Source organism: Loxodonta africana, chromosome 4 (genome assembly GCF_030014295.1).
Source record: "Loxodonta africana isolate mLoxAfr1 chromosome 4, mLoxAfr1.hap2, whole genome shotgun sequence".
Classification (NCBI taxonomy): domain Eukaryota; kingdom Metazoa; phylum Chordata; class Mammalia; order Proboscidea; family Elephantidae; genus Loxodonta; species Loxodonta africana.
The window spans coordinates 168,729,494-168,752,992 of record NC_087345.1 but is presented as its reverse complement, the minus strand read 5'-3'; the positions used below and the strand labels follow the sequence as shown (position 1 = coordinate 168,752,992).

Here is a 23,499-nt window from a genome sequence, read left to right as displayed (position 1 = left end):
GAATTGCTGTTATCAATTTGTATCAAATCATTTTCATATGTCTTCTGCACTTGTAAAGATATTTGTGGATCAGAAATTTAAATTAAGCACTTGCTGTGTTCCAGCTTTAAATTTCTTAAAATTGGGTTCATTTGTTACTTGGTAATACTTCCGAAAAACCAGCCACTGAAAACCCTATGGAGATCAGTTCTACTGTGAAACATATGGGTTGCGTGAGTTGGAATCGACTCAAAGGCAGGTTTGGTTTCTGATAATAATTCAGTGAAAATAGTTCTAGATTTACATTTTCCCCTTTACTGTTTACTCCATTGATTATTTGAAGCATACACATACACATACTGCAACCATCTAAAATTTGAGGTATGAATCATTTATTGTTTTGCATGATATGTTTTTATTTTATTTTATTTTAGATTAAATCTTCCCTCAACACTATCATTTTAATCTTAATTGTGGGCATATTCTTATAAAACTTGGACCCTTATGATCTAGTCTTCCCCTCATCCATGCCTGATTTCCTAGCAATAATGTAAAGTCTTAGCTTGATTTCTACATTAAAAAATTCATTATAAATATAAACATTTTAGAAGATATTTAACGAGATTATCTACTAGCTGGAGATTATTTAATTTTTAAATTTAGTTTTATCTTGTTAAATTTAAATTAAAAGAATAGAAAAGGTACACACAGGAGCAGATCTAATACCGTTGACTTCTTTTCACTCTATTAAAGCTAACAATAATAAATAAGCAAAAATCCACCCACTAAGACTTATTTCTGGTTTTCCTAACTAACACAAAAATCAGGGACATGAATGAGCACGATGAAAGGTTATCAAACCATCAATGTTATGTTATATGTGACACTACTGCAGTGCGATGACAAATGTGACATGAGGCTTATTTTAGACAGCTAATCTAAATGAGCCAAATAATCTCAGTGTCATCAAAGAGTCCTGACATGAGCCTTGGAATAGGAAAATGACTCCTATAAAAAATATGAAAAGAGACATTGTCTCCTAACCTTCTGCATTGATTAATATGTAGTACTTCCTGATACTTTTATTTTTAGCTCATTTTATTGCACAGTTGTTCTTAAATGCTACTAGGAATAAGCTTTAACAGACCAAGCTTTTATTTCTAATCATTGCATGTTTTTATTATAGTGCATGCTATATATGAGTTAGAGCTTTCTTAAATTCTATTAACTGATGAATTTCCATTTAGTCTAATTTCTGATTCACATTAATTATCTGAATCCTTTTAGTTGCCGATAGTCCAACCCCACCACCGCCACCCCCACCAGATGACATTCCCATGTTTGATGATTCTCCACCTCCGCCACCACCTCCTCCAGTGGATTATGAAGACGAGGAGGCTGCAGTCGTTCAGTATAATGATCCATACGCAGATGGGGATCCTGCCTGGGCCCCCAAGAATTATATTGAGAAAGGTAAGTTACAGTCATTGGTTGATATGGAGGAAAGTAACCTAGTGATAGAATTTTAGAAGTATAGAGACCATCTAGTCCAATGTTTCTCAACCTCTGGAACTGCCCTAACAGTTAAGATAATTTATTTGAGCCTTATTTCCTATTTGTTGTTTTAGATACCTCAGAGTCACTTCTGACTCGTAGGAACCCTGTGTACAACAGAGCTAACGCTGCCTGGCCCTGTGCCGCCCTCACAGTTGTTATGCCTGAGCCCATTGTTGCACCCACTGCAATACTATCACACACAGATAATATACTGTATTTTGTATTATTCTCCAATGAAAAGGGTCAGGAGTCTTTCCTCACTTTTTAAATTAAAGTTACAAAGTTGGATATGCTTTTTCAAATTACATATGCCCCCAGCTGGAGATTAACTTGCCTGTTTTGTCTATTTCATTGTATGAGTGAAACAGCTAAGGTACTCTCTCCAAAAAAAGGGAGCTAAGTGACTTACTGAAGTCATATAATTAGTAAAAATTTAAAAATCTTTTTCAGGCTCTTATGATAAAAACAGAAACCTCCTGTATCTAAATATTTTAAAATACATTGACGAATATCATGGAAAAAGAGCCTCAATTAGGTTTTCGGTTAGGTGATTTTGTATATGAGAAGATAAAACTAGGATTTTACTTCACAAAACTAATTCTAAAGTCCAAAGGGTTATAATTACCTGACATTCACTTTAATTATGTATTAAGAAGTGGTAGGTGGGGAAGAAACAATCCTTGTTTCTAGAGAGTTTATTTGCTTTTTTAAGCCAATTCTGTGCTATTTTTAAATCTGTATCTGTATAGAGTTCTGAAAAAATGCTTGTAATTTAGTTGATCCCATTTGATTGCCTTTGAAACATACCGCCTTGGATTGACTTTATTGGGTTAACAAACTTTAAGCAAGTAGCTGTAGCTGTTGCCACCTGAGGCATTGTCTCCTGCCTGTTTTGAATATGTAGCTAGAGTAGATACGCTGCTTGCTTTCTTTATATTTAAAACAGTAAGTATTTTATACATTGTTCAGGAAGCCTTAAATTTTCTGCTTTACATTTAGATTCCCATATGCCTTTGTATCTATAAATCAGCACTATGACATGGCTGTTCCAAAATCAGATTCTTAGGATACTTTAACTTAACTTTAGCCTAATATGAACCAATCTGATCACACTTATGATGGAATAATTTTATGTCTAATTCTGAGTACCACATTTCAGAATCTTGCAAACAGGAATGCCTTCAGAGGAGAGCAATTGCGAGGCTGAAGTATCTAGAAAGTGCATCTATAATGAGGATCAGTTGAAAGCATTGTTGGGGAAAAGATTTCAGAGGGACTAGGTAGTTATCTAGGTCCCTGAGGGGTGCACATGGTGTGTGCTCAATTACTGATCTAAAGGCTGCTAGTTTGAACCTACCCAGCAACACTGTGGAACAAAGCCCTGGTGATTTGCTTCTGTAAAGATCACAGCCAAAAAGTCCCTGTGCAGCTTAGCTCTACTCTGTAACGCCTGGGTCACCAGAATTCAGAGCTGATGCAACAGCGGCAGGTTTGCTTTTTAGTTTGGTAGGTACTGATCTACAAATGTTTATCACGTGCAAGTAGGATTAGAGTATTAGACTTCTAGAGTCCAAGAGCCCTACAGTACATGCATGAAGGGAGACTTTGGGTCCTTATCCTGGATTAGGATCCTCACAAGTACAGAGGACATTGAATTGTTAATGGTTATCAAGGTTTAATAATAATAATAAATTAATAATTGATAGATAATTTATTACACTTTTAAAAAATTTTTTTACTAAATAGCTTATCTCTAGCAATTACTTGATCCTCTTGGATGACTATTTAGCCAAAAACAATACCAGGATAATTATTTATTCTGTATGTTTTTGGGCTTTTTTGAAAACTTAATATGCCAGTGAGCTCACAATCACAATACTGTGATTCTGTTGCAGGATTAAAGTAGAGAGGAATGAATTTGTCTATTTAATATGGTATTTTGTAAAGGAAAAGTGATTGTCTGCCTTAACCTAGCAAATGACGCCGTGGATCAGTATTGCAGGTATCTCCCTCGTTTTAAATCACCGATGCGGAATAATTATGGGAAGAGAGGCCATCTTAATAGAAAGTAAATTCCAGAATATGTTAAATATCTTTAAAACTCAGTTTTAAGGAAAAAAAAAAAAAAGGCTACCAAGAATACCTGGTAAATCAATGAAAAAACATGTCATGTACCATTTCACATATACTAGAAAGTTATTTATTAATTTCAGAATTATTATGCTATAAAAAAAGCCCACTGCTGTCGAGTCTATTCTGATTCATAGTGACCCTATAGCCACAGAGTAGAACCGCCCCATAGGGTTTCCAAGGAGCCGCTGGTAGATTTGAACCACCAGCCTTTTGGTTAGCAGCCGAGTTCTTTTTTTTTTGCTTCACATGATTTATCTACTTTTATTGCACGTTAAGTGAAGTTTATGGTTCAAGTTAGTTTTTCATACAAAACTTTATACACACGTGGTTATGTGACCCTAGTTGATCTCTCTATAATGTGACAGCACACTCCTCCATTTCACTCTGGATATTCCATGTTCATTCAACCAGCTTCTGTCTCTTTTTGCCTTCTCATCCTGCTTATGGACAGGAGCTGCCAATTTAGTCTCTTGTATCTACTTGAGCTAAGAAGCACTCTCTTCATGAATATCATCTTCTGTCTTATAATCCAGCCTAATCTTTGTCTGAAGAGTTGGCTTCAGGAATGGTTTCAGTGCTGGGCTAACAGAGAGTCTGGGGGCTATGTCTTCTGGGATTCTTCCAGTCTCAGTCAGACCATTAAGTGTGGTCTTTTTACGTGAATTTGAGTTCTGCACCCCTTTCTCCTCCTCTGTGAGGGACTCTCTGTTGTGTTCCCTGTCAGGGCGGGCATTGATGGTAGCTGGGCACCGTCTAGTTCTTCTGGTCTCAGGCTGATGGATTCTCTGGTTTATGTGGCCCTTTTTGTCTCTTGGGCTAATACTATTGTTGTGTCTTTGATGTTCTTCGGTCTCCTTTGCTCCAGGTGGGTTGGGACTGATTGATGCTTCTTAGATTGCTGCTTGTTAGCTTTTAGGACCCTAGATGCCACTCACCAAAGTGGGATACAGAATATTAATAAACTTTGTTATGCCGGTTGACCTAGATGTCCCCTGAAACCATGGTCCCCCGACCCCTGCCCCTGCTACTCTGTCCCTGGAAGTGTTTGGTTATATTCAGGAAACTTCTTAGCTTTTAGTTTAGTCCAGTTGTAGCAGCGGAGTTCATAACCACTGCGCCACCAGGGCTCCTTTATGCTATAAGGGCAGAGTAAAATAATTGCTTTTTTTTTTTTTTTTGAACACAACACAGTTTTATTTTCTTACAGTTCTGGACATCATGAATCCACAATTAAGGTGTCAACAAGGCTGCATTCTTTCTTGAGACACTAAGGGCTAATCTGTTTTCTTCCCATCTTCAGCTTCTAGAGGCCATCTGTATTCTTGGCTCATGGCCCCTTCCTCGAATCACTCCAACATCTGCCTCTGTTCTAACATTTCCACTCTTTCTCTTTCTTCTCTTATAAGGACCCTCATGGTCACATTGAGCCCACACAGATAATCCAGGATAATCATCCACCTCAACTTCTGTAACTTAATCAAAATGTCCCTTTTGCCATGTAAGGTAACATTCACAAATTCCAGGGATTGGGACATAGATATCCCTGGGAGGGGACACTATTTCATCCACCAGAGAGGCCCAGGCTACCTGGACATTATTTTCTCAGGAATAATCACCCAAGGGCAAGAAGTAAACCAAGTAAGATGAGTTGACGCCCCTGTCCATATCTCAAAGGAAGCCATGTGGCCAAGCATGACACCAGTGGGGTGGGTGTCATTGGTCCAGAGTGTGAAGTCACCATGTAAAGAGTTGCACACATTGTGCAGTTTGAGTATAATTTTAGCACGGGACATAAGCTCCTCGTTGTATAAATATAAGAAAACTAGCACTATGCCACAAAGCATTTAAATTATGTTCAAGTTTCTGCTTTAAGTACATATTCATTTCTATGTCTGTAATCTTTGTGAGTAAACGAAATTCTCTTTTCTGGCTTTCTTTTAAACTAGGATGTGTCTTTGTTTCAGAGCACGAAGGCTAAAATAATTCCTAAATTCATAAACCAGTGGTTTGGAAAATTATCAGGTTATCTTCCCTTTCTACAATACTGTTTGCAAAGAATCACAGATACCAGAGACTTGAAAACTATTTTGTAAATCTTAATTAATAGGACTTTACTCACCTATTTCCCCCTTTAAACGGACAAACTGGGTATATCCTCATAAATTACATGAATATTTTACTTGAATTTGAGTAGGATGATAGTTATTTCCCAATATATGTGTCTTTTCAGATCAGAGCTTCGGTTGTCTGGTTTATTGGTTATGCAGCTTTGCCCAGTAGTTATTTTGAAAAATGGTGCTTTGCTTATGGTAGGCACTTAGTAGATACTTGAATGAATTGAAACAGCTAATAAATCCCAAAATTCAGAGATCTTTTCTAAAGAGGTTTGTAGAAGCTGTTAAATTTAATCTTACTGAATTGCTAATTTGGCCCTAAGATCAAGCCAGTGACAGGCACGTGGTTGGCCACTGACCCACCTACATTTACAGATACAGGAATGAAGAATCTTCATAAAAATGGTTTTACTGTACTTATGGGTTTAATTGCCATTAAATCATAAAATTCAGGTAAATTTTGGATATCATGCACTGATGTATTTCAACTCTTTTCTCCATAGTTGTTGCAATATATGATTATACAAAAGACAAGGATGACGAGTTATCGTTTATGGAGGGTGCAATCATTTATGTCATAAAGAAGAATGATGATGGCTGGTATGAAGGAGTCTGCAATCGAGTGACTGGTCTGTTCCCTGGGAACTATGTTGAATCAATCATGCACTATACTGATTAAAGTTTTTGCTTTTAAAGTAGATTCTCATTATTACTCAGTCATACTGTGGGACTATTGCGGTTAACAGAATTGTCTTAATTATGTTTTAAAATGTGCCCCTGTTTTCAGGTCATGCTGTTTTATCGGTATAATTGAATGTCTACCTGTAAGCATAAATCTTTGCGACAGTTTGTGTATTGCTGAACAGCAGTTTATATACAGGAAGCTGTCCGTAACTGGTTATGCCTACGTATTTACTCAGACATTGTTAACTTTATGACCAGCCTAATCGTCTGGGGAAGTGGGGTATAATATTTAAATCATGATTCAGATTGTACCGTTATATCTTTCAGTGCAGCATGGTTACTAACACTGTCAGACTAATATTAAAAATCAGAAAATTTAAATGCTGGTGCTGGTCATATTTTTTGTTTAAATTCTCTCATTCTTGAGCTATACTGTTTGTTTAAAGCATGCATACAAATTTATGTACTGAAATATACTTTTAAAAAATCTAAGATGCTTCCAATTTGTGTACTGTTTACCTGGAGCATTCATACTTTAAGGCTCTTGAAACGAATTGAGTCTCTAAGGTCTCCATGTGAAACAAAACAGACAAAAAGGGTGATCTGTAATGGTGTAATTTGTACCTGAGTTTTTTAATGAGTGAATTTGCATTATCAATTTTTTTTATTCATAAATACATAAGTGAACCAAAGGTCTTTGTCCTTTCCTTCATTGGTTTGCTTTAAAAAAAAAAAAAAAAAAGATGCTGATTTATTGGAGAATTACGGTTATATTTTCTCAATATATTGACTTAAGAAAAAATTTAGCCTTATCTCAATCTGTCCCGACAGCAATGTGACTGATCATTGCAGATTTGAAATCAGAGATGGTTATTTACAAGTCAGTTTACTGAATTCCTTTTCTAAAGTAACTTTTTCAAAGCTAAGAAAATGTGTCATAATGTGCACATTTATTCTTTAGGTAAAATTCTTAAGGATTGTTAAGATCAATCCTTTAGTTTTACAGCAGACTCTTGTATATTGGTTCAATGAAAGGAAATTATAAGTATCTTTTACATATTACTTTTGTAAAAGTGGATGCAATTAATTTTTGAATAGGCACTATCGAACCCTTTATCTGGCAGTAGCAATATAAAGATTTTAAAATAAAATAGTTGGCAAAGAAGGTGAGTCATTAATCAGTGAACAGGAATATACTTAACCAACAGATTAGTATTGTCTCTTGACATAATTGAAATGCAACACATGCACTTCGTGTGTCTCCTCTTAATTTACGGGAGGGTTAGAGGGTATTTTCTCTTACCTTGTGTATGATTCTATATTGCTTTAGGGCATTAGAGCACTCAAGTCTGGGTTTCTGTGTATTGACGGTTTGTTTGGATTTCAAACTACGGTTATGTACTGGGCAATACAGACTTCTAACAGCACAGTGAATGGTTAAGAATAGTGGAAAACATTTATTTCTGAAAATTAAAGACCATGATTGCTACCAAACCAATGTGACTGTTTCATATGCATTGTACTTTTGTTAATTTTAAACACGATTTCAGTATCTTTAGCTATCAGCTAGTTACCTTCTGCTTTTCATTTTTCAAGTGGAATGTTTTCTTAATTTGTATATAACTGTTGTCTAAATTTTATACACAGTCTTTTGTAATAAACCATTCTCCTATATAAATTTTGGATACTGTTAAAAATCTAACTAATGTGGACTTAACTGTAGACTTCACAATTCCCTGACCTTCACTCCTGGGCTCCCTTTACCTTGTCAGTAAAGGTGAAACAAGACAAACCATCCGAATTTCAACATTGATTGTTTATTTGTGTAATGGCTTGACATGTGGATATCAACACTGTAAACAATACCACATATAACCACCATGATACCTCGATTAGAATTTACGGGATGAGAATGACAGATTCAGACAGTTTAATTACATAGTTATGGCTTTCTTCAATATAATTTAGTTTAAAAAGTTTTCTGAAAAACTTTGCCAATTTAAAAAAAAAAAACAAAACTGCCAACCAGTACGGTTGAAACGATTTTTTAAAATGATTTTTGGTTATCTGCACGTGAAGCAAACAAAGTGTATTTGACAAAATTCTTTAGGCACAGTCTGGTAAAATAGCTGCCAGAAAGAACAGAAAGAGTTGTCATTTATCTCTTGTGAGTACAATTTCTGAAAGTTGAATGAGGGCATCTCTTTCTGGGGATGGTCGAAGTTTACTGATCTCTCTTACTGCTTCATGGCAGTAGCGCTGGGCGAGGTAGGTTGTCTGTTGCACACCATCACTCTGCGGGTAAGAACGAAACAGACGCATGTCATTGACTGGAGCAGCTTTTACGTTCCGCTATAATAAATTACAACGTACTTGTGAGATCAGATGAGATGAGTGGGAAACAGAAAGGGAAGAGCCCAACTATGTTTCTAATGTTTGCTCTCTAATTCATGATTCCAGCCTCCTCTGCTTATTTCTTTTAGGCCCTTTTCTCAGATAGAAGCAAATTTTGTTCTATTAGCATGCAAAACAACTAATTTGTTAATTTTGAGTAGCCATCTATTTTCTCTTAGTTTTTACTGAAGTATTAGTTTTTAAAAAGTTCCACATACATAAAATAGCTGTACACAATTTTTAAATGAAAATATCTAAAGCGAAAATTTCACTTTAAAAAAATAAAGAGTATACACAATAAAATGAAAATAAGCGTTGATGACAGAAATCAACAGTTCATCCCTCTTCCAAAGCTTTACCCGTAGGTTTTGGTTCTTCACCTAGCTTATATAATATACTATTTCTTTTTTATTTATTGTACTTTGGATGAAGGCTTACAGAGTAAACTAGCTTCTCATGAAACAATTAATATACATATTATAACATTGGTTGCCAAACCCATGACGTCAACACTCTCCCCTTCTCGATCTTAGGTTCCCCATTACCAGTTCTCCTGTCCTCTCCTGCCTTCTAGTCTTTGCCCCTGGGCTGGCATGCCCATTTAGTCTCGTTTTATGGGGCTGTCTAATCTTTGGCTGAAGGGTGAACCTCAGGAGTGATTTCATTACTGAGCTAAAAGGGTGTCCGGGGACCATAGTCGCAGGGTTTCTCCAGTCTCTCTCAAGCCAGTATGTCTGGTCTTTTTTTGTAAGTTATAATTTTATTCTACATTCTTCTCTAGTTCTGTCCGGGACCCTCTATTGTGATCCCTGTCAGAGCAGTCAGTGGTGGTAGCCGGGTACCAACTAGTTGTGCTGGACTCGGTCTGGTGGAGACTGTGGTAGTTGTGGTCCATTAGTCCTTTGGACTCATCTTTCCCTTGTGCCTTTGGGTTTCTTCATTCTCCCTTGCTCTAGACAGGGTGAGACCAATGGAGTATCTCAGTTGGCGGCTCACAGGCTTTTAAGACCCCAGATGCTGCTCGCCAAAGTAGATTGTAGAACATTTTCTTTACAAACTATGTTGTACCAGTTGAGTTCCCTGCCCTACCCCCTTCCCTCCCTCGTAACCATCAAAGATTGTTTCTTTTTGTATGTAAATGTTTTCATGGATTTTTTATAGTAGTGGTCTCATACAGTATTCTTCATTTTGTGATTGACTTATTTGCAGATTCATCATTGTTGTTTACTCTTGCATAGTGTTCCACTGTATGTATATATCAGTTTATCATTCATCTGTTGATAGGCATCTAGGTTGTTTCCATCTTTTTGCTACTGTGAACAGTGCTGCAGTGAACCTAAGCGCGCACATGTCTATTCATGTGACGGCTTTTATTTCTGTAGGATATAGTCCTAGGAGTGGGATTGCTGGATCATATGGTATTTCTATTTCTAGCTTTTCAAGGAAGTGCCATATTTTCCAAAATGGTTGTATCGTTTTGCTTTCCCACCATCAGTGCATAAGAGTTCCAGTCTCCCTGCAAGCCTCTCCAGCATTTGTTAGTTTGTGTTTTTTTGATTCTGCCAGTCATGTTGGGGCGAGACGGTATCTCATTGTGGTTTTGATTTTCATTGCTCTAATGGTTAGTGATAGTGAGCATTTCCTCATGTGTCTGTTAGCCGCTCGAATGTCATCTTTGGTCAAGTGTCTGTTCATATCCTTTGCTCGTTTTTTAAATTGAATTGTCTTTTTGTTGTTCATATACTATTTCTTGATTATCAGTTTTAGTTATTATCTATTGCCTTTCTGCTAAGATGAGGATTTAGTCCACTCATACTGTGCCTGCTAATTTGATCATTACATCACTGTCTTTAGTTCCTTTCTTGATTACCTTTGTCATCTTGTAGCATCAGTTTTATGAGGGGACCAGTGCTCATGTCTCCTTCCTCTTTCTACATATACTTTTACGCTATACATAGGGATTGGTAATATTTGCATTCTATTCTGTAATTATGTTTTTATGTTGGTTGTTTCTAAAAGCTGAATACTAATAAGGTATTTATTATTTCCATGATGTAAAAAATTTCTATTGCAGAAACAAATCAAGTCTATGATTTTATTTCCTTTATTTCCATGGTTACAACGTGGCCGCTCTGCCATTTAGAGTCGAATATTCCTAACATCATGCTCCAAAGGCTCGGATGGTCTACAATCTACCGGTCACTCAAGCTGGGACACACTTTAGCTTGCTCTGCCTCACTGTACAGATCCACCTCTGTAACTGCCTCTTCTTTTTCCTTTTTCGGAAAGGTGCTCCACATTTTTATTACTTCCTGTGTCTTAATCATTCTATCTGTTACGTGGACTGACTACTTTCTAGGTCTGTTGTACAACTGCCACCCTAGGATGTTTTTTCATTGGACTCTGGCTCATTCCACTGGTTTTGGTTCCCTATGTTTTTGTCTTTCTTGGTGTTTGGGGTTTGGGAAGTCAACTTTTTAGCTCTTATGTGTGACAACAGGAGACCTGGTGGTGCAGTGGTTTTAAAAGCTATGGCCGCTAACCAAAAGGTCGGCAGTTCAAATCCACTGAGCTGCTCCTTGGAAACCCCATGGGGCAGTTTTACTCTGCCCTGTAAGGTCACTACATGCGTCAGAATTGACATGATGGCAGCAGGTTTGGGTATTTTTTTTTTTGTGTGAGTTATCTTCTTTTGCCTTCAGACTTAATGGATGGTTTGACTAAGTATAGAATTCTAGCTTTAAAGTGTTCCTTCATCATTTGGAAGGCCTTACTCCACTGCCTTCTAACATTTAGTGTGCTTGCTATACACTGAACCACTTCGATTTTTTTCCTTTTATAGATCACCACTTTTTTCTTTGACTTAGGTTTTCTCTCATTTTTCATCTTCTTGCTTGTCTGTTTACATTTTGGAATCTTTCTATGGAGTCAGTTGTTCATAGTCACTTAAAATTTCCTGGTCATTGTTTTTCATATTATTATCTGTATTTCATATTATTCTTGTTTTATACAGTATCTTTCTGAATCCACCTATTTATATTTGATTATTTCAGTTTATCTTGTCTTTCTTACTCTTTTATGCAGCAAGCTTTCATCAACTGTGTAGTAACTGAGGTTGTCCACTCACATTTAATGAGGGTCTAGGTTTTTTTTTTAGGGGAGATGTGTGGGAACAGGGTGCTAGATTTTAGAGGCCTTCGTAGCATGTTTAGAGAACATCCCTGTGGATTTTTTTCTAAGTATATTTCTGCCTAAGCTTGGTGAAACTTCACTATTTTATCTGAGAGCTACAGTTAATTCCTCTCTTTTCAGTCCCATTTCTCACTGCAGCATTCAGTAATACTGTTATTTCCTAAGCCAAAACCTCTCTGTGACCTCCCAGCCATATGGATTTCTTTATCAGCTGCAGCCCCCTCTCCTGCTGAGTTTTTATATTACTGCCAAACCACCCTCCAAAGAGGTGGTAGCCTGTAGCAAATTATGATGCTCAACAGTACAGTCAAACAGAAATACATAACTTTTGAGGGGTTTTGCTTTTAGAAATACTAAAAATCTGAGGTAATTATTTAGAATTCTTTCAAGTAGACTAATTATATATTCAAACCATACTTGATGACTAGAAAACTTTTATTCATTCCATTTCATTCATTAAATCTGTTGGCTCCAGCTCACTGTGGATTTGAATTGTGGAAAGAGCTCATTCTCAAAAGATGAAAAAAAAAAAAAAAAACCTGTTGCAGTCGAGTTGAATCCGACTCATAGCCAGGCAGAGAACTGCCCCATAGGGTTTCAGAGGAGCGCCTGATGGATTTGAACTGCCAACGTTCTGGTTAGTGCCATAGCTCTCAACCACTACACCACCAGGGTTTCCTTTCCAAAGATAAAGACTCACCAAAACTGTAAATATGCAAAAAAGTATCTGGCTTCTACAGAAAAGTTGAGGATGTTTTAAACACTGACGTTGTATCTGAAGCAAGTTTACATCCCCTGAAGGTTAAACAGTTCTCCCTGTAAAGAAAAACTTTAATGTGAATGTACGCTTTCGTTTGCCTGTGTTGGTTTTAAAAAAAAAATTACCATTTGTTTAGTCATACCTTGACAGCAGTTAGGTGTCCTGGGTGGTGCAGACGGTTAAGTGTTTGACTAGTAACCAAATAAAAGGTTGGCAGTTTGAATCTACCCAGAGGTGCCTCTGGTGGCGCAGTGGTTAAGAGTTTGAGTGCTAACCAAAAGGTCGGCAGTTCGAATACACCAGGCGACTTCTTGGAAACCCTATGGGGCAGTTCTACTCTGTCCTGTAGGGTCGCTGTGAGTTGGAATTGACTCGACGGCAATGGGTTTTAGAGGTGTCTCAGAATTAAAGGCCTGGGGATCTGCTTCTGAAAGGTCACAGCTTTGACAACCCTATGGAATGCAGTCTATCAGACATGTATTGGATGCCGTACGTGGTTTTGTTGTTGTTGTTGTTACAGCAGTTATATAGGATGAACTAAGAAAGACCAGTAGTCCAGCCGTGGCAAGGATGAGCGCGTGGATTAGGTTGGAGGCACGTCTGGGAGACTGGGGGAATAGGAGCGCCAAAGCAGCAGGTCTCAACCCTGGCTGCACAGCAGAATCACTTAGTGTCTTTTAAAATCTAAATTAAAAAAATTAATTTTTAAAACTATTAATCCCTGAGCTGTACACAAGACCCGTTAAATTAGAATCTTCCGGATATATTCTAGAAGAAAAATGAGGTTATATGAATTTTTCCTTCTCAGTTTTTGTCAAATCAAGAGTTGACCAAATTTGGTTCCTTCTTGGTTTATCATTTAATTTTCAGTTAACGTTACCTTATTTGTTTGGTTAAAGGACTTTGCCATCTTGTCCTTGCTGCCTTTTTTCCCTTGTTTTTAATAATCTTACCTGTAATACATATTGTCGAGCTCTGTCCACATCTCCTGGCAAACTGAACCGTCTCATTATCATAGCATTCATTTCTGGGAACTAACCATAGAGAAAGAAAATTTACTAACTATTGGCATGATCAAATGTTCTCAAGCTACTTTGTAGTTTACCATAACACTTGGGGGTAAAAACCAAAAAGTGGCTTAAATGTCTAGATGATTTGGGGAGCAGTAAATTATGGCAGTTAAGGAAGCTGAACTTAGACATCCATTTTCTCCGCCTTGGGATTGGGATGGTTCACAGAGAGGGCACAGGCAGCTGTTGCCGCTTGGGCTGATGTTCTCTTCTATCCTAGTCAACTACAGGGTAAGAATGGAAGGGAGCAAAGAGTATCGCTAGCATGAGCTTTCAGAGCAAGGGTTTGGTATATCAAGTAACTCCATTTTTAGGTAACGTGTAGCATTTCTGAAGTGCCAGGTACTGTTCAAAACACTTTTTTAATCTCACAACAGTGTCCATTTTACAGATGTGGAAACATGCATAGAAAAGTTAAATAATTTGCCCAAAGTCTTAAGCTAGAAAGCGGTAAGGCTAGGGATTTAAACGCAGGCAATTTTGCTTCAGAGTTGTTCTCTTAACCTAAATTCATGTGTTCTGACCCCCAAATAACCTGTTTCACTCTGAGGAAGAACCTGAGGGTGGCCCTAAATCTTGCTCAGTATGTTTTTTACTGCAGTTAGTAATTATTACTGATTTCCACCTAGTCACAAAGCTATTACAAGTTCTATAATCAGCAAATGCATTGGCATATTTTTCCCTTATGTGAAAATATTTACCTTTCAAAATCAGAAACAGACTTTAGACAGTTTAAAGAAAGCATAACAGAGTTTAGGTCTTAATCGAACCTTAAAAGTAGTTAACTATTTTCACACAGGTAATGAAGAAAATCAAATTGGATTTTCCTATCAGTATCCCTAAGAAAGGAAGGTTGTTTTATTCAAAGCTAAAAAAGCAGTTTGCATGGCCAATACTGAGGAAGCTATCAGGAGTAAAAACTGAATGTAGGCCGAATGTTAAATTAGGACTAAATGATGGAAGAATTATGGTTTCTTAAACTGGCTGTGCCATAAAGTAGCTAACGACCTTGGCCAAGATTCTCTAAACTTTTTGACTTCAGTTTCTACTTTAAAAAAAGGAAACTGACAGGACCGTGCTCTTTAAGCTACTGTAATGTCTCAGCATTCTATTAATATATGATCTAGCAGTGCTACTGAATATTATAAATGCTGTGATAGTGGCTTGTCTGAAACCAGTCTGTCATGGTAACTTCCCAGCTGTTTAGGTAATAAACTTGGAATCTGATGTCCTGACTGTATAAATTTAATTAAAATATTTGAGTCCTTGCTAACTTTAAGGCCCAGCTTTGGCAGTGGCTCACAGAACCAAGGTGTTCTTTCATGTGTCACTGCCTTAAAGCAGTGTGCATTTCTAACAAGTTCCCAGGTGATGCTGATACTATGGGTTTCTGAGGACATTTTGAGAACCACTGGCCTAGGATGAAGGAGCCCTGGTGGTGCAATGGCTAAGAGCTTGGCTGCTAACCAAAAGATCGCGGTTCGAACCCACCAGCTGCTCCACGGAAGAAAGATGTGGCAGTCTGTCTCTGTGAAGATTTACAGCCTTGAAAACCCTGTGGGGCAGTTCTACTCTGTCGTATAGGGTCGCTAGGAGTCAGAGTCAACTCGATGGCAATGAGTTGGCCTAGGGATAAAGGTAGAAATGAGGCACTGAGTGGCATTTGAAATCTATTGAACTCTCTTAGCAGAGGGTAAACACATAGTAAGGATTAGGGCAGTAGCTCTCAACACTGGCTGCAAACTGGAATCACCTAGGGAGGTTTAAAAAATGACAGTCTGGGTCCTGCTCCCAAAGATTCTGATTGGCTTAGTGTCTGGCCAGGACATCAGGATTTTAAAAGCTCCCAGGTGTTTCTAGGAGACCCTGGTGGTATAGTGGTTAAGTGCTACAGCTGCTAACACCAAGAGGTTGGCAGTTTGAATCCACCAGGTGCTCCCTGGAAACTCTGTGGGGCAGTTCTACCCTGTCCCATAGGGTTGCCGTGAGTCAAAATCGACTCGACGGCAGTGGGGTTGGTTTTTAGGTGCTTCTAATGTGGTTTTTTTTTTTTTTTTTTAATGTGTAGTCGGGGAAACCCTGGTGGTGTAGTGGTTAAGTGCTGGCTGCTAACCAAAGGGTCGGCAGTTCGAATCCGCCAGGTGCTCCTTAGAAACTATGGGGCAGTTCTACTCTGTCCTATAGGGTCGCTACGAGTCGGAATCGACTCGATGGCACTGGGTTTGGTTTGGTTTTTGTTAACGTCTAGTCAGAGTTGAGAACCATCGAGTTAGAGGAGCTAGAGGTAGAGATACCAGTTAGGTTACTGTAGTTAAGTTACAAGGAAGACCAGAATTAAGCTGAAGTCAATAATAGAAAAAAGAAAACAGGTACAAAGGCATTAGGAAGATAAAACGCATATTCTGCAATACTTCGCAACCATTAAGGAGAACTGTCACCATGAACGGAAATAAGGAAGCCAGGATACCAAATGAGTTACTTTCCTAGATCTGAGTTCTAGTGTTGGTTTTGTTACCAGCTGCCAGAGCTGAGTGAGTGCCTTTACTGCTCGAGTCCTAGCTGCCTCATCCGTATGAGGGAGTGAACTACATGATCTGGAATCCTTTAGATGGAACAGCCTATGGTTCTGTGGAATAAGAGAGGTAAGATGATGTGTTTGGTTTTGGATACGTCAGAGCTTCCGAGAGTTGCCAGTTTTTCCCTGGCAGTGAGCCTGAAGGCTGAAATCAGTTGTTGTCCGGTAACCATCTCCACTATACTAGTAATCCTGGCAGAAAAAAGAGGGCACACACAGACAAACCTCACCGAATGATGGTAGGTGAGGAATCAAGAATGTTCCTTTCAGAGCAAAATGATGTGTCAGAACAAAGTTTTAAACATGTAGAGGCTGCTAATAACATGCTTACAGAATTTGAAGAGCCAGCAGCTGGTTAGTTCTCAAATGAAAACCAATAATTTGCTTTATAGGAAATACAACAGGAAAGCCCCAATCAATCAATTTTAGTGGTAAAAAGTCAAATCAATTAGGCATTTGTTTTAGTTTCTTAAGGCCACATTCTAAAATTGGATTTCTAGAAGGCTGTATCCTCAAAGTTAATACAATACTATGCTGCTGGGTGGCTGGTAAAATTACCTTGTTTATAGTGTATGAGCCTTTTCTGCAGTACCACCAAGTGTGGTAAATGCTGACTGTGTGGTTTCTCTGATGCTTTTTACTATAAAAAGTACTGAGAAACCAGTTTGAAAAAAAATATTTGCATTGAGTATAACTATCTCCTCGTCTGAAACATGTAATGCATGCGATTTTCACATGCAAATATCCAGCGCTTCCCCTAGGCACTCCCCCAGCCCGTGTGCATATGTGGCAGAAGAAAGGGGAGACATAACAGGATGAACAGATGATGCCTGCCTGCACATTTAGTGAGAAATGGTCAGAAAAGTTGTGTTTGTCTGGACTCTGGTTTTAAGAGCATGAAAACCACCTGTGATGCAATCAGGTTCTAACTCTTTGAAACCTGTCCATAAGCAAAACGAAAAAGGTAGCCAGGAAATTGGAGTTGGCTTACCCAGCAAAAACTTGGTAACTGTAAGGCACCAATTAGTCACAAGGCACAGCTTGTGCAGCTGGTGCAGGGGCTGGTGATGGCAGTTGGAAACACAGCTACAGGATGATATTTAGGTCTCTTGACTTATCAATTAAGAGAAGCAGAAGATGAAAGGAAAAGAATTTTTAAGGAATATTTGAACACTAATATAGTGTCATCAAAGAGGAAAACACTTCCATTTTGTTTCTGAAGGTTTCAAAATCCAAACAATTTACTCTTTAAAGATTTAACACAAGGTTTTTGGTCTTAAAGAAAATAGGTATATTGTCATCACCAGAACCTCTCCAGAAATTCTGAAGCTTTTCTTAAGTTCCCCATACCAATTGTCATCAAGGAAACCCCTTCAAACTATTTCAAAACAGTGAGATTCCAAAGTGAGCTACACAGTGAAGGACTAGCTAGAAGGCACAGGGAGCTGTTGTCAAGTGCTGATCCAACAAATTCTAATTTCAAGACAACCAACTGTGCCAAGATGAAAAGAAAAGTGGTTTCCCAAGGTTGCTTGTCCTGGTCCAGTGAGGCTCATCATCAGTGCTTATAAATGGGGAAGTTCAAAGACTGTTCACCTAATCTGCAAACCAAACTCACCTACCTATGGAAAAGGATTATCAGTATCTTACAACTACTCCACTGCTCCACTAAATGGGTTATTCACAGTACTGAAGGGGTGACACACAGACTTTCCTTTGAGTGTCACCAATGTAATTTCAGTGCCAGGGCATACTGGTTATCTGTTCTGTGAGAAGACCTAGTGAGTAATCATAAAAGCTCAACAGGTACTCCCTTTCACTAACATCAGGGGGAAGAGCATTACATGGGGAAGTAAAAGGAGTATCGGTCTTAGAAGACTTGAGGTGTTCAGTTGCCTGCATGCCATTTACTGATGTTTAATTTTGGTTGGGTTTGACCATCAGTTCTTTACTTGTGAAATGGATGTGACATAATGATAAGCACCACAAAGAGTGGTCGTGAGATCAGAAATAATGTATAAAAGAATCCTTTGTAAATCATAAAGGTAATGCATTTTCATTAAATATTATTTTTGGAACTTGTTTTACCCCCTTAAATCTTTTGACAAATTTCGTGCTAAGAATCCCTTTCTTGACAGTATAATGCATAACTGAGCTTAAACTTGTTGTTTTATTTGAAAAAGAAAAAACAAAAACAAAAACCCGAAAACTAATAAATACATATTTGACTGACTTCTGGCTCAAGCACCACAAGACAGAAAAACCAGTCTGCTTATGAAGCAAGTCATGTCCAGTGTCAAGAGTCACTTCCTGCTCAGTCTCATTCTGTGTTCCCTTTTCTGAGGCTGCAGTGTGCCTTTTTAACTCCTTTTCCCACTGTCTCATGGGCAGATGAGAAAAGTGCTGTCTGGTAGAAGTGAGTATGGTGCCTCGTGACTCTGGGATTTCCCGGTAAGACAAACAACAGTGGTTTGGGGCTCTGTAGCCTCTGACTTCCTTTTCCTTGTTTTTTTTCCTCCCCTTTACCAGCATTTTCGAGTCTCCTGTAGATTACTGACAAATCAGTACATTTCGGCATGCTCAGTCCATCACTCTGATGTGTTACTTTCATGTATTAACCAGGGCCTGAGTAGGAGATTAATGTTTGTAGTTGCAGAGATGGTAGCAGTGACTAATTTCTCTAATCTCAAACATGCCTTTACCTTTACGTGGCTCATGAATGCTTTGCATTTTTGTGGGTAATGATAAAATAGGCAAAGGTTTCTCACTTGTGTCTTAATGTATGAAAGGGGATTTTATTAGTTTTTGTCAGCACGGGCACACTTACTAATATGAGTTTTGGGTTGGTGAGCCAGCCCTACAAAACCAGTTTCCCAGTCAGTCTCAGTGTGAGAAAGGACCCACCTATAGCATACATTTCACCTCTCACCTCTGCCTCAAAATTTTGAGAGGTTGGAGCCCAGTAATATTGAAGACTGATGTTTCCACGGTGTTCCAGAATCCTCACCCACAGCCTTTATTCCGCACCTGACTGCCGTGCCCTAGCCTGTTGCCTAAGGTAACCCCCCCCGCCCCCTCAACAATCAGCCTCACCGAGGAAGAATCATCCTGGCTCTGGGTCTCCTAGAAAACAAAGGATGATCTCTCCTCTCTGGAATCAGAAACTATACTGCTTTCTATAATGTCAAAATGGAATCACTGATTATAAAAGTTCTATGGAAGACAAGACTTAATGTCTGTAAATTCTGAGAAAGAACAGAGGCGGCATCTCTGAAAGAGTAAAAGTAAAATTTTCGAACAAACAGCTTGTTTTTAATTTCATGGCGTGGTGATGAACATCTTCTATAGCTCTGCTAAATAACAAATTAAATACTATTAAGATGAAAATCTACTAAAAAGGTGTCCCAGGTGCCAGCCGATGTCCGTGTATTTCACCTAACATTTGGCACAGCCAAGAACAGTGCGGCCGTGGTCCAGGGCAGGCTGTGAAAATGTCTGCTCTGTAAGTCACTGCGGTCTATAAAGCTTCCCAGGCCTTCCATCCGTACTAGGGAGAATATGAAGCTGGAGACAGAAGGAACTATGTGATTGTAGTAGTGCATTCCACTGACTTTTTGCCATTTTGAGGAGATGGGGCTCTCTGAGGCCTCTCTCAGAGCAGCAGATAGTCTAGAACAGAGAATTGCTGAGAATCTCTTATGCTCAAATGCCCCTGATGCTTCCCGTGCCTTTCTAAGGGGCTCTGAGGCATACCCAAAAGCCTCTGCCTACACTCAAAATGTAGAAACCACTCACCTTGCCAGTGTCAAAAGTATATGGAAATAATCACAGGACTTCAAATGCATACAATTTACAAAGTATTTCTTGCATATTATCTCAGTATATCCTCACAATAGTCCTGGGAGGAAGGTTCTTATTTTACAGATAAGGAAACAGGCTTAGAAAGGTGAAATGACTTCCCCTAACATCTTGGTCACAGAGCCAGGATCAAACCCAGGTCTGCAGTCTCTTCTTTGACTGCTTTTACCTTCCCATCATGCTGTGCCTTGGAGACTTAGGTTCTGTAGGGCTACATGACAGTGTATCAGGTGAGTTTGTAAAACCTACCTGCTGACAAGCAAATAAGACAGGGCCAGTGGCTAACCCGAGCTTCAGGTCAGTTGATGTTGGTTTGCCCATCTGGTGAGAACACGAGGTGAAGTCTAATACGTCATCTATTAGCTAGCAAAAGGTAAAAAAGGAATGTAAAAAGCAGCACCATCCCAGCATCACTGCCACCCTTCCCCCGCCCTGAGGATTTCAGTCCAGGGGACAATGCTGGCTGTGCTGACAACGTTCTTATAAATAAGCATACCAACCTGAAAAGCTATTCCTACATTCTTTCCGTATTGATAGGCAATCTCATGCACCACTGGGTCAGGGCATCCTAAAACAGAGACCTGAAACAGAGAATTCTGATATAAACTGCTGGAAGGCAGAAACAAGGTCATAAGCCCCAGGATGGAAGGATTCACACAGCAGGAATCCCTTAAGTAAGAGGTAGGGAAGCTAGATGGTGTATAATCAGATATTACTATCAGAAGATCAAACATGAATGAAACAAATCATTCTTAGATGGTTTTCTTAAATTCTAAGAACACCCCCTCAAGATAGTAAGCAGTCTTTCCCATGCTTAGGAAAAACTAAACTACAGCTAGACTAGTTCTACAGGTAATATGCTAAGCAAATCTCTTTGAGGTGCAAAAGATTCGGACCCTGATATGTAAAATACTGGCTTCTGGCACTCAGCAGACCAGCCCAATTGTTGACTTCAATAACTTCTATTGATTTATCCTCATTTTAGGGATGGATATGTAATCTACTCTAACCGTACACATGTTGCCGTATCTACATTTCCCCCATTGTAGTCCTCTCTCAATAATTTTTGGTGATTTCATGTGTTTCTAAAATGCAGTTATTTCTTGGTATGACTGTAATAGCCTCAAACCTCATGCTTCAGACATAGTTATTATTCTTTCATTATCAGAAGGATCTTCACTGGCTCTACTGTTTCCATATTTTTTCTCACAAGAAATAATTGTATAAAAACTTCCGTGGGGGAGAAACAGTACTTCTAAAAGTCTCTTTTTAAAACTCCAAAAAACCAGCTGGCACTGGCCACTTGATTGCATTTCCCACTGCTCTGGTAGGCATGCTAAGCAGGCCCACCCAGCACATTTACAGAAAACAAAGACTATTAAACCACAGGGGGAGGGCAGATAGACACACTGTTCTACTGAAGAGGAAATGTTTATATTGACTCTCAATGAGAAAGCCAGATGGAGCTCTTCACTGTCTCCTTTTAGTAATGGATCATCGATGATAAAGAACCCTGTTCCCTGACCCTGGATCCTACCTCACTAGTTCTCTGGTCAGCGGCCATACTTTACTCAGGCAGTATGGTAAAGTGGTTAGCCCCTAGTGTTGGACTTTGTCCCTTATAAATACCATTTGACCTTGGCTTGTTATTTAATCTTTCTATGCTTCAGTTTCCTCATCTGTAAAAGAAGTAATCAATAGTTTGTAGCTCATGGGGTTGTGGGGAATAAGCGTGATGATGCCTTTAAGCCCTCAGCAGAGCGCCTGGCATCTGGTTAGAACTCAATGTCTGTTTGCTATTATTCTTAGTAATCCTCCTCCTCAGCCCCTGGGGCCCAGGGCAGCGTCCCTCCGCCTCTGAAAGCCAGATCACAGAATTTCTTCAGCCAGGAGAAACCCTTTGACGACTTAATGAAGTCTGTGACTGTGAAATGCTTGGCCTTAAAGTCCAGGATAAAAAGGTCAAGTGACCCCTTTCTTAACTGAAAAATAACTCATAACTGCTTTGAACAGCAAAGACCTTAGCACCAGCAGCACTCACCCATGGGGCTGTAACAAGGTAGTCCTCTTCTCCTACACTAAAGACGCTGTGGGACCACATGGGAGACAATTTAGAAACTCTGAAAGAAGCTATCAACTTGGCTAAAAAAAAAAAGTGAGTATGGCAAGATTTGGGCAGTCTGGAATGAACTGAGTTCAGAAGAGAAGGATATTCCTTTCATAGGCAACATAATTGATAATTGAAGCAATTCTCTGAAGCCAGATGAATGCTGTTTCCTCAACGCAAGGCCACACAAATAGAAACTTTCTTCCTGAGAAGTAGAAAATTAAAAAAAAAAAAAAAAAAAAACTAAGCTAAATGAATAGGAATTAAAATTTACAGAGCACGTGATTGGCACTTTACATGACTTTAGCTAAACATTGAAACATCCTATAAATATTTATTTTGTGGATGATGATGATAATAACTAAGAATAATTTAATACTTAGTATGTGCCAGGCACAATTCTGAGGATTGTCACATATTAACTCATGAAATAGGAACTGAGGCATAGAGGGTACCAACTGTTGTTACACAGCCAGGAAATGTTGCAATCAGAATTTTGACCCTAACATCTTGGCTCCAGAGACTGCTCTCTCAATCACTTTGCTATCCTGCTCCTAATAGCAACAAAATGGAAGCGGAGAGAGGTCAGGTAACATGGCCATGTAACTGTAAAGCTGGTCTGTTCACAATGTCCACTTCTTGCTCACATATGTTTCACAGACTTCAACTACTGCAGTATAAAGACCACCCCAGAGGATCCTGCTCCCCCAGCCGAGGTAAGGAATGTTTGGATCTCTGGCAAGGAAACATAAAACAACTATCGAAACCAGAAAAATCAGATGCAACACAACATTAAAAAATGGAAAGGAGGTGTACTGACAGCAGACGAGCCCAGCCTGTTCTCAGCTTCAGAGAAGGGCTGCCTTACATACATCCTTTCTGGAAGGGCATGGAGTACAAAGTGATTTGTAAAAGAAAGTGGAGATTGTCTAGCTGCTTTGTTTGAATAGATGCCGCCGCCAGGCCATGTTGTGCGTCTGTGCCGCCTTCTGGGGAATGTCTCTATCTTTAATCAGATTCTCAAGAGTCATGTCTCAAAAAGCTTAGGGACTACTGCCAAGGGCAAAGCACTTGAT

At 38.9% G+C, this 23,499-nt stretch overlaps 2 protein-coding genes across 21 annotated transcripts in view; one reads left to right on the top strand and one right to left on the bottom strand.

Annotated features, from left to right (window-relative positions):
• ABI1 (abl interactor 1) overlaps window positions 1-22,666 on the top strand; it is a 141,103-nt gene extending 118,437 nt beyond the window's left edge. For all 13 annotated transcript variants that reach the window (XM_010590662.3, XM_003410540.4, XM_023548855.2 and 10 more), the window contains 2 exons: window positions 1,267-1,452; window positions 6,287-22,666. In XM_010590662.3, the coding sequence (XP_010588964.1) occupies window positions 1,267-1,452; window positions 6,287-6,462 (362 nt within the window). In that variant the 3' untranslated portion in view covers window positions 6,463-22,666. The remainder of the gene's footprint in view (window positions 1-1,266; window positions 1,453-6,286) is intronic.
• Window positions 7,184-23,499, bottom strand: part of PDSS1 (decaprenyl diphosphate synthase subunit 1) — a 77,365-nt gene continuing 61,049 nt past the window's right edge. For 3 of the 8 annotated variants that reach the window (XM_010590666.3, XM_064284937.1, XM_064284938.1), the window contains 4 exons: window positions 20,817-20,897; window positions 20,566-20,679; window positions 13,767-13,847; window positions 7,184-8,762 (listed from right to left, as the gene is read on the bottom strand). In XM_010590666.3, the coding sequence (XP_010588968.3) occupies window positions 8,622-8,762; window positions 13,767-13,847; window positions 20,566-20,679; window positions 20,817-20,897 (417 nt within the window). In that variant the 3' untranslated portion in view covers window positions 7,184-8,621. Of the gene's footprint in view, window positions 8,763-13,311; window positions 13,848-15,397; window positions 15,510-20,565; window positions 20,680-20,816; window positions 20,898-23,499 lie in introns of those variants that run through there. The other 5 variants (XM_064284931.1, XM_064284933.1, XM_064284932.1 and 2 more) reach the window with 5 other exon arrangements.